General features: G+C 34.7%; 1 protein-coding gene across 1 annotated transcript in view; it reads right to left on the bottom strand.

Annotated features, from left to right (window-relative positions):
• Nucleotides 1-12,159, bottom strand: part of ME1 (malic enzyme 1) — a 194,337-nt gene that overhangs the window by 129,680 nt on the left and 52,498 nt on the right. Inside the window, exon 3 of the mRNA XM_062571048.1 lies at nt 7,220-7,369. Within this exon, the coding sequence (XP_062427032.1) occupies nt 7,220-7,369 (150 nt within the window). The remainder of the gene's footprint in view (nt 1-7,219; nt 7,370-12,159) is intronic.

The following is a 12,159-nucleotide window of genomic DNA, read 5'->3' as shown; positions in this document are numbered from 1 at the left end:
TCTCCTTGGAAAATAACTCCTAGATGCCCTGAAATACCTAAAGAGGACAGTCACGCTGGTCATGCTGACAAATTAGGTCAAATAAATCCAGACCTTTTGGTCTCAATGAGGAAGATAACACATATCTCTGTGTAGAACAGTCATTCATAAATAAGTACCAGGAACTGAACTTTTTGGCTTTTGTAATCCAGGAATGCTTGACAAGTTTTTGGCCTCCTAGAAACCAAATCTGGTTTCCAAAGAGACTTGGATGTCAGTCATCCAGTAGAACTAAGAAAAGGAAAATAGCAGTCTCCAGCAAAAACTTCATTAAAAGCACACCAGAAATTCTTCAATGTACTGCAAGAATCAACCTTCTGCTGGCAAACAGACTACAACTTTTGCCTCTAAGTTCTAAATGTATCTAAGTTTTGTCACAGAAACAAATATTTCTTTTCCTTATAAAAAGTTTCCTGATAAAAAAGTTATACTATCTTGCAGCTGACAGCCTCAATGTGTGGTGAACATTACTATATCAACCAAAATCAGCTCATACCTGCAGTGCTTGTATTCAGTACAGTTCATTTGATTCATCAGTAAATGTAAATGCCCACCATTCCCTTAGAAATACAAGTAAAGAATTCGTTTTCAAATTGGTATGCTCTGAGTTAGACATGCATTTCTCTAAAGTGTCAACCTTGTACAAAATCAGCACTTACAAACTGGTTATTTTACATGCAAAGTTGACTTTAGGTATTTTGCTATGGCATCTGAAAAGGTGGTGTTAAAGAACACCAATAATATTTGATGTGTTCTTCAAAAATATTAAAAGATCTAAAGCAATTAAATGTTTAAAATACTTTAAAAAAAGCCAATTCAAAAATGTAATCTTGCTTAGCCTCAGGGAGAATAAAAGACCTCCAGCTTTGCTATTTCAAGAGTCATTTGTGAGTAATGAAAATACAAAAAAAGACGAAGTTGGAAGAATTATTATTACAGATGGAAACTTCTGCAAGAACACTTTACTGAACAAGCACTTTGAAGTTAGTGAAGATCTGGTTCTGCATGTTAAAAAAAATCTCTTAAAGCTAAGGCTGACATACTTCTGCCTTTTAAAATACTATATCCAACTCCTCAAGATGAAGCCTTAATTTCAATTCAGAAGCTTTTAGGAAGGTTCCTGGCCAGCTTGACAACATATGACAGCATCAGTAAGTTATTTTAGAGGCACTTTAGTATGTCTGTGGTGGCAGTAGTTACCAGAGCTTGCTTTCTGATATTCTGTTCAAAATGGCTTTTCCTTGAAGGAATGGGAATATGTAAATTGTCACCTAACATTTTAACAACATCCAAAGCCTTCAGCATAGCAACACTTGGCAATTTTTCCTCCTTTCTTTGAATGCTGAGTTTACACAAGAACCTTAAACTCCTGGGTATTTCAGGAGTTTTACACACTATGTAAAAAGTTGATTTTGGATTCTTAGAGAAAATTTCCATCAAACTTTTCCATATTTATCCTTTTTGGATGAATAAAGAAACTGAAAGAAGAGTTGTATTTAAAAAATCCATTTATAGAAATAGATTGTTTCTTGGCAAGTCAGCAGAAGTTGTCATACGTACAAGTTAATAATTTTTTACTTTAATGATTTTTTGTTTTGAAAGTCTTCATCAAAAAGTTACCTAATAGAGATTCTGAGGTAATGTTCATGACAGAGCGATCACTGTGATAAAACTATGACTACTACATTTCCAGCACAAGTCTTTGAAACTTTTGTCTCCATCTTTTTTTAAATGACTGGATACGTATACACACAATCACAGCAGTAGAGTGTGGGGCTTCCTTACACAGATCCAAATTCCTCCTTGATCTACTGTTGGAGTAGCTTCTTTCCTACCTCATCCTCCTCAATTAGTTGTAAGGAAGACCAGAGAGACCAGTCTTCTAAATTATGTTTCTATAATTATGTGGTCTGTAGGTGCACGTCACACAGATGTGCTATCAACTGTATATTATATATTACTAGATTATAAAATCCTTATTTATTAAACTGATGAATTTTAAGCTGAATATTCACAATGAGCATGATGCAGCTTGAGTTGACAGTGCTAATTTAACAAGTAAATGACAATTATCCAAATGAGTGTTGAACCAGTGAGTCAATTATTTTGCAGCTGGTTGACTTGAGAAATGTTGCTTAATCACACAGTTGGCTAAACAGCCAGGAATGTTCATTCTATAATTGCAAAATATTGCTTCAGGACAAAACACATTTAGTCTTAGACACAGTATCATTCTATAATTATAAGTACATCATAGCTCTATATAGTCTAAAAACATGTAAGGGAGACATAAAAGTCATATGACCGCATTTAATGATCCAATTAGATAACTCTTTTTTTTTAACTTTAAATTAGTTTTCATTAATTCCTTGCCTGAAGACATTATTTGTGAACCAAGGGCTTCAAACTCATTTCATAACATACAGAAATCTAACTGAATACAAAAAATACCTTAAAGATTTAATTTGGATATTAAAACACTTTCCTGCAACTTTCAGTGTCATAAATATGAAATATGATGTGCAACAATTGGTAATTTTTAATTTATTTACCTATAGAGGCAAGTCTGTTTCTAACAGTATCTCTGACTTTGAAATATCAAACATTTTCTGAGCTGTTGGAAGGGACAGCAATAAAAATAGCATCAAATTGAGAGATATTTTGAGAAAGAAAAACATTCATTTGCTAGTAGAGACAATATTTTGATATTAGTCTGCATAAAGTCTGCATAAAACATACACAATTCTTACACATGAGCTATCTAGAAATAAGATTGCACAGTTTTACTGAATTGTAACTAAGAGACTACAAGACTGTATACATTGGATTAAAATTAGCATCTTTTACTCCTTCTCCAGGCTAACCAAAATATTTATTTTTCTTCTGTCTTTTCTTTATGCTTAAAAATAATGGGAGATGTATACATACTATCTCACCAGATTTTTCTCTTTTGAGCTAAAGGAAAGAAAAAGCATGCAAAAAAGAGCTGCAAGAAAAGACCTAGCTAGATTTAAGTTATCACTTTGAAGTACTGTAAGGATGTCGTACACTAACTTCATTCACTTCTCTGTTATTCAAAGGCTTTACTGAAAGCACACAGTCTGCATGCAATGTGGCAAAGAAGGCCAACAGCTTCCTTAACTGTGGTAGGAAGAGCACAGCCAGCAGGTCCAGGAAAGTAATCCTTCCCCCTGTTCAACACTTGTAAGACCATCTCTGGAGTACCACTGCCAGGTTTGGGCTCTGCTCAGCGAGAAGAATGTGGCCCTGCAGGAGCGAGTCCCATGGAGGGCCACCACGCTACTCAGGGCTGGTGCATGAGGAGAAGCTGAGGGAGCTGCCTTTGCTCACCTGGAGAAGGCTCAGGGGATCTGTCTGCTGACTACAATTACCTGATTTCAGGTTACAGAAAAGATGGAACTAAACAGTTCTGGGAGAGGCACAATGATAGGACAAGAGGTAATGGACACAGGTTAGGACATGGAAAATTCCAATCAGACATTAAAAAATCTTTCTTTTCTTTTTCCTCTCCTCATGAGGGTGGTTAAAAACTGGAACAGGTTGCCCAGAGAGGTGAATTCACCATCCCTGAAGGTGTTCAAGACTCAGCTGGACACAAGGCCGAGCAATCTGCTCTGATTAGACTGTTTTGAGCAAGGAGTTGGACTAGATGATGTCTGGAGGACAGTTTCAACCTCAATTATGATTCTATTTCTACCCCTTAAAATAGCTGCTCATGATATATGACCACTTCATCTGTAAAAAGCCCTGCCATAGAGATATTCCAGAATAGGGAGGACATCCTTTTGTATTATTTTTACAACTTTGCATATTTTTAAAAACAATTAACTTACCATTCCTTAGGCAAAAGAGTAGACTATCCCTGTTCTAATTCTCAAACTGAGACTCTGTTTCTGCAAAGTAGCACGAGTTCAGCCCACAAAGGGCTGTTTATGAGGGATGAGAGTATATAATGCTTAATACTAAATTAATCACACTAATGTAATTTCAAACCATCTGAAATTCAAGACTTTGCATAGCTGCTTTTGTAATAATTTATAAAAGGTTTTTATAAGAAAACTCAGATCTTTGTTGCTCACAGAACACAGTGGAAGTTCACAAAGTTCAGGTATCTTTTAAGTAGTAATGAACCCATCAAAGGTGGTACTTTTTTTTTTCTTTTTTTTTGCAAATACTGCAGTCACCTAATTGGTTTGGGTGAGACAAGCATAAGAGACAGCAGGTAGTGAGACAGCTTGCAAGTAATAGTAGAGAATTTTCAGGAGAGTAATAAACATCAAACTTGGCAGATGATTTTTTAGTTTAAGAAAAAAACATGTTTATGAAATCCTTAGTAGGCAGAAAAAGATTATAGTTCGTTTTCAGACATCTTTATTTACGTAAGTCATTAAAATATTTATCTGAAAACAACGAGAAAAATGAGCAGGACTAGAAGTAAAATAGACTTTAGTAAATATCTCACACATATCCCAAGTCAGTCATGTATGTAAAGCACATAAGTAGCCAGGGAAGCAACAGCTGAATATAGCCAAAGCTGATTTCAGTAAGTCTGAGAAACATCATTCATTCGTTAGTAACTCCACCGCAACAAAAAGAACTCTGTCAAATATCAAATAAAAGAATGTCTTGTAAAGTTATGTATTTTTTAAGTTAAAATGTAAGTGAGACAAATTGCCTTTAATTTGCTTATTTTCACTTTGCAAATGAACTTTTCTTCGGAGAGAAAAAAAATCAGACTACATTCTAATATTGATAAATATAGTCACACTTTTAACAACATACAAGTGTAAGGAATCTCACAGAGCACTTGTATCCTTCTCTTTCCTTGTGTATCATCACTATTAGCATTTAGAATAACTAAATATACCATCAGAATGGAAGTTCATTAGCCATGTGCCAGTCTAATAAGTTGTGTGTTTTGAGGTTTAATTTTGTTTTTTGTTTTTAAGTAGAACAGAAGAAAATCCACAGGAACATAGAAACTTAGTAAAATGTTACATATAATACGGTATGTCATATAAACTGTTAGTTTTTATTGCAGTCATTTTCTGAGTTGGGAAGACTCAGCTTACTATACTAAAGACTACACAATACATGTATTATTCCTACTGTGCATGGCCTTTGACTTTCAAAGTTTTTTGTCATATTTGAAATTAAAGGGAAAAGGAGAAATAAACTTTTTGTGACATACATAGGCTATGCAGAAAAATCCACAAAGCTTTACAATCTTAGTCAATTCTCACTGCAAAACAGGCTAGAGAGTAGCCTAGTTGCATAGCAGAGAATTTAAAGTGCTTTTATCCTAGTATATTTTTGTTAACTATATCTTTTGTATAATTTGTTTCAACTAAATTAGATATAATCATAAATTTTAAAGTGATAGACTGATCTGAAGTAGGATTTTAGTATTAATAGCAAAAGGCGTAAGATATAGGCGATCAATCTAAGTATTCTGCAGCCAAAAATTCTACCAAAAGGGAAAAATAAGAAAAACAGTAGGAAGTTTGAAATATATCCTCCTCCTGCTCCTGAAAAAATCCGTTCTTTTTCTGTGCCGTAACTGTGCTTATTGTCAGACTGAAGAACGGAGTTCAAGAGTTTGGAAATCTCTGAAGGGGCTGATGGGCTGTTTTCATTGATGTTGCAATGTGTCTCACCAGTTTGCAGACTGATACACAGCAGACTTGTTGCCTTTTTTATTTCTTCCCCTGAATAAACTGGTAATGGGTCTGGGTAGAAACTGAAAAATACAATATTTTTCTCCATGTACCAACATGGACAGAGGTGCTTCTCATGCAATAACCTATACAGCAATGGATACTAAAACAAAGAGCAATGAGATCAGCTTAACTGCAGAAACAAATTAAACGCTTAATTTACAGACACATCTAGCACTTCCTTGGAGACCTGTAAAATCACCACGGTGATAATACCGATGTAAAAAAAGGAAATCACTTCTCTTGCTAGGGGAGGCACCTAAAAGCCACCAGTTGTTAAACAGGTTTAAGTAGGCATTCTTGAGGCCTTTTTGAACTTTTTAATGCATATAGGAGTGGGAATTCTTGTTTTCTGTACTAGGCCAGAAGGCCCTGACTCATCGTGGTCACAAGGCCAAAATGATTTTACATTAACAACAGCCATAAGTCTTCTCCCCCAGATGCCTCCTGCTGAAGAAATAGTGAGTAGTCATTTGTTCCTTTCAAACTTGCCAGCTTCTTATTTTTGATCAATGCCTTGAATGTAAAAAAACCCCTATTTCTGTAAACAGAGCTTGGCACATACAGCTCATTTCTCCCTTTCTTTGCCAGAAAGCATACAAAATGCTTCCAAGCATTGTTCTGTTTTGCTTTTGGAGTGAAAACACAGCACCCTTCACCATCTCCAAACCTCAAAAACTGTTTCTGACTGAAGCAAAGATATTCTCTTTGCTATACAGACTGTCAGTCCCCACCCCCAAAGTCTGAGTGCTTTCACTGGTATACACGAGATTCTCAAATAGCAACCACTATAAATCCCAAACTCTGTGTGTTGACCTTGAAGCAGCAGACAGAAGTTACATGTATCCCTTTTTCATACTACTTCCTCATCACTCTACAAATACAGATACTGTATATAGAATAAAAGCGTTCCAGTAACCTACGAAATAACAGATTATTAAGCAGTGAGACAGCAAGTGTTCCTGATTGCTCATTTTTAAGATGTCTCCACATACATACATAATGTGTAATGTAACATCCTTAGCTGCAGTTGTTACATGACCTTGCTATACAAGTCACAGAGTATTATGTTCCTGTATGTGCTACATGTGTGCATATATATATGCACATATATATAATATCTCTAAAATGTATACAGGTAAAAGTCAATACTCTTTAGGTTGCTATGATAAATTTACGTTAAGGATCCATCCTTCTGTGCAGCTAGAATTCCAAGAAAGTCAAATTCAATTACTGAGATTATAAATTTATCCATGTCTTAATATAACTAAAACAACCACTTACCTTCTTAATGCAATGCAAATTACTGTTTAATGTACACTGAAAGTGTAGTTTCAATTATCTCAATTATTCCAGTTTTGGCTTACATTCAACTATGTTAGAAACCCCCCTGCAGAAATCTGCCAAGAGGAAAAAAGATACAATTGCATTTACTTACATACCTTGGCCTCCGAAATGTTAAACCATACTGTTGGCAAGCCAGTCCCACAGTGGGAGTGTATACAATAGGCATGAACCTTTCAATGTCAGAAGTCAGCACTTTATAGAAAAGCTTTTCATTTCGATCCTGAAGACTCATTAGTAGAATATATCTGTAAAGAATTATATGCAATTAGACAGGCATTAAGTGAACATATAAAGCCAATTTGAATATAAAAAGATGTTAGATTATTACTTAAAGCTATGTTTGTTCAAGAACAGCCTCTTTCTTATCTAGAGTATTTAAATTCCTCTCCTTAACATGTTAATGTTTCAGACATAAAGGATAACAAATCGGCCAAGACAGACAGAAGTTGAAACCATCACAAAGCTGACATACTCTGCATGCCCAGGAAGCTGATCTCTCTCAGGTATAAAATGCTATGCTGCAATGGAATGATGCTTGGTCTGTCAGAATCTAAGACATACATACCAATTGTTCCATTTGAAATAGTATAGTTACTAAATTAAAGACAAACAGATTTACTCTCTTGCCCAAAAAATCCAAACGAGAAATGTTAGCTCTTTCTACTTTTGCCTCAATAGAAATTTCTCCCGAACCCAGGAAAACACTGCTTTAGGACTAACATTTCAAATACAAGGCGCACATGTGTGCCTTTTGACTCTGAGCTCTGTGTTTTTAATGGACTCTGCAATACTTTATCTCTTAACATAAAAAGAATGGATAGCATTTGAAGAAGTTTTATGCTTATTTGGAAATAAAAACAATGCAAAAAGAATAAGAGAGTGGAGAAAGCTCTTGCTTAGTTTGATCTACTCTTGCCTATCATCACTCTAATGTTGAATAAATACTCTACTACTCCAAAATCCAAACTAGGATGCCAAAGAATAATTTCAATGCTGAAGATAACATCCTCAAATAATAGAAGTCTACAAATCTAATGACTTTAAGCTATACTCATTTATACCAGCTAGGAATCTGGTCACTATATTCTCTTGAGCATTTAAGATTTGAGAATCTGACCTCACCTAGTAAGGTCAATATTACAATTTTCAATAGATTGCCCATTACATATATTCAAAAATTTTTCAATGCTCATCATTTTATTACATAAGCATTCAGGAAATTTATAGGACACATTCATTCCCCAGACCAGGAGGTTTGTGTGTTTAAATATTATTCATGTGAATTTTCCTTCAGTACACTGATGCATCATATGCAGTGACACTAGTAGGTCTTTCCCTTCATACACAGTGAAAATCAGAAAGATCCAGATGAGAAAGGTAATATATTATATATATATAAGCTGTATATGTTTTTGATACTTTTGAAATAACTAACCTTTTGCACAATTTCCCCTACCTTATCTCCTTTGAGAAGGTGAAAGTAATGGAAATCAGAAAGTTACTTCAACACCATACTTAGAACTGAAGGCCAAGATGTTTTAAATTATTGTTAAACTAGCTCTCAGGTAAAAATGCTAATTAATATTTCAAAATTCCAATTAGCATTTTATCAAGGAAAAAATATAGTAAGGTAACTATCAAAGAAAAGTTTAGCAAACCTGGATTAGTTTTGTTAAAGCTTAGTTTTCTATATCCTAAATGACTTATCTATTCTTTGCTCATCAGCTATACAAACATCCAACAAGCCCTGTAAGAAAGGCTAGGACAGCAAGTTTGGCAATTGGTGACTGCAATGGGGAATCAGAAGTGAGAGACAGAACAGAGAAAGATTTGGAAACCAGGGCTGAACAAGCACTCTAAATACCATCATCATGAGACATCCTGACTCACCTCCCATCATGTACATAACTGTTATGTTCTCCAAGGTTAAATTATATCCTGCACTTTTAGTTCTCAATTACAAATATGTTTCCTAAATTCTTCTTTTACATTATTACATTTCCCTAGTATCCTCTAACTTCCTCAGTATTTTATCACGATATAGTATGTCTTTCAATGTTCTTTTGGTTTTGGAGCATTTTTCTGAGAAAATTATCCCAATATTTACCTTGAAATACAAGCTTATTCCCATATAATTGTGAATACAGTTGAATACATACATTTTGTTTCCAGAGGAGCATGAAAATGACTGGTAGAGAATATCATCCATATTCTGGTCTGCTCTGCCTTAGAGACTGCAGGAATTTATACAACCAGATAACTGAGTACATTTCTAAACAGTTTTTTAATTTTAGCGCTTTTATATTAAAATTAGATGATGCTATTAAAAACTTTACAGTACATTTTCATCATCTCATCTTACTACTCAGAGCAATTCTGGCTCTTTAATGCTATAAAGAATCTTCTACAGCAGGAATTAAAAGTTTAACAAAAGGCTTCTTCAAGGCTCCAACTTCAAAAACTACTTGCTAAAACTCTCTGTTTTGTTTTTACTAGCTTGTAGCACAAAGTTAGGCATTTATTTTCTTGTCTATATTTACAATCCCACTTCTATACTCAAGACAGGCTAAAACAATTGCAAAGATAACAACACCGTAATACCTGCAATCATGTTTTCAAATATTATGCGCTTGCCTATATTCAAATCAGCAAAGAAATGTAATTACAAGGTGAAAAATATTTCTTGAGAAATCTAATTTTGATCAGAAGGTTAATTTTTTGTGCTAGATATAAAACATCTTTCTTTTTTGGTCCACAGTATTTCATTCAAATCTTGGCTAGGAGAATCCTTCTCAAAAAATTTCTTAAGAGGAAAACCAAAAATGCTTCTTCCTCAACACAGAGTTGGTTATAATGCACTAGACAACAACTATGCATCCTTTCGCAACATCTAAGTGATCTGCAGAACTAAAACCATGAAGTCACTTTCAGCATGGTGTTTTAAAAAAAGACATATTTTAAATATAGTAGTTCATGGAATCTTTTACTGAAGCCCTCATCTAATTGAAAACATAGTGAAAACTTGCAATAAAACACTGAGAACAATCATTTGTGCTATAAAAAGGGAGAAAATTATTCTCTATCCTCAGACAAGGAGTCTTGAATGAAGATTTGAGGGAAAAGTTTCAAAAGAGGTAAACCAAAAACTGGCAAGTGAGACAGTGGGGATTGGCAAGCATTCAAATTTCAGTAGGTCACTTTTCTGCCTTCTGTTTAGTTCACCTAAGAATTTTTAATGCTAATCTGCTATTATAAAGTAGTAATAAAAGCATGTAAGTGAAATATCATCTAAATCCCCCAAGAAAACTGATGTGGCTATCAGAAATTTACTGGTAATTTCTTGTGGTTACTGGTCCTTACTACCACTGGCATGCACTTCACAAGGCAAAACAGATTAAAAACAAAGTTGTCATAGGGGCAAATAATGTAAACTCAGAGGACACACTATTATTTTGCACACCAGTGTGAGACATTTACCTCTTATTTTCAATCAACAGTGTCTATACAGAAGTATGCTACTTAACACAGAGAACTTGAAGAAGAATAACACAACTTTCTCAGGAAAAGTGATCTGACGGCACGCTCTTAATGGTCACATATCCAGTAAAACATTTTTACCAACTTGACTCTTTGGAGCAAAAAAAAACGAAGTAAGTAGTATGTCTGTGTCAGGCACAAATATTTCAGTGTCAACACAGAAGAAAAAGACAATTAGGAACATAAGGGGGAAAAAAGATCAAATTACTTGCAGAATTCACTGTAGACTTTCCAAATTATGTTAAAGAGTAGAACTATTTTCTGTTATTGGCTTCCTTCTTTTTGCCAAGCATATCAGGCAATATATTTGCTGCCATATCACCTTTGGTTCGCATATGAGCTATTGGCATTTTAGAGCACAGCAATTCTATGCTGTAAGACAGCAAAGGAGTTTCAGCCATGCCAAAACATGTAATGCCATGGTACTATCAGCATTATTTTATGAATTTGCACATACCCTTTCCAATCAAAACCAAGACAACAATCCTGTCAGTGTATGATACTGTCTTACACAGCATTAATGTTTCATCAGACACAGCCCTTCTATCTAAGGCATTTCAATAGTTTCCCCCTCTGCAACTTCTAAATGCCTGTACTTAAATCTTTTGCAAAGCACTTGGACAAAAAATCATGGAGCAAAACAACTCATGGAAATGGCACCAGAGTCAAGTTTCCATTTGGTTTTGTCCCCTTCCATTCACATCTGCCAAACACACAGACATACACCCACTATCAAATCAAAGCATCAAGAAGAAAATAGAGCTTTCCTTTATTTCTTTCCAATCATTGCTCCGATGGGAGGAAAGGATATGCCAGAGGCATACTGGAAGAAATGTTTTATTTTTAGAATTAGTGTATTTACATACAGCAGAAGGCAATAACAGCATGCTCTTACGTAAGATTGTCCTTAAGCACATTCCTATATAGTATACAATGTGATTTTCTTTCAAGTTCCAATTAAAATAATGAATCTCTTCTGACCTTTTCCACTGTGAGAGGATTCAAGGAGTAACTGAGGCAGGATCAGAGTCACTATTCCCTTTAAAATGTTTTGAAAAGGGTATAGAAGGCCAGAGTTCACATACTGCCTTGAAGGACAGTATTTTTTAATTCAAAAAATAACTCCGAGCTCAAACGCATGTAATAGACATATTCTTAGAGCAGGATCTCTATTGACATACTCCAATAAAATTTTCAGACGCTTATAAATACAGATGCAAATCACATTTGGCATGCACAAGTATTTGCACACTCAATTCACAAAAGTATTTATATCTCTGAAAATTGGATCAAGATGTCACAGCTGCTAATCTTTGAAGGAAGCATCTTCTGCAGGCAAACAAGTTTTTGAATCAGTGATTTTAAATGAACATCTACACATGTAAAAAAATTATTTTGCTAAAAGCTGGGGAAAATAGCACAGAAATATAATGCCCCACTAATGTAAAAGGAAAATAATTTTTTGTTAAACAAAGCATAGCATGATGATGTGAACAGT

This window comes from Rhea pennata, chromosome 3 (assembly GCF_028389875.1).
Source record: "Rhea pennata isolate bPtePen1 chromosome 3, bPtePen1.pri, whole genome shotgun sequence".
NCBI classification, from domain to species: domain Eukaryota; kingdom Metazoa; phylum Chordata; class Aves; order Rheiformes; family Rheidae; genus Rhea; species Rhea pennata.
Note: the sequence above shows the minus strand (reverse complement) of the source record. Positions and strands in the feature narration are given on the sequence as shown.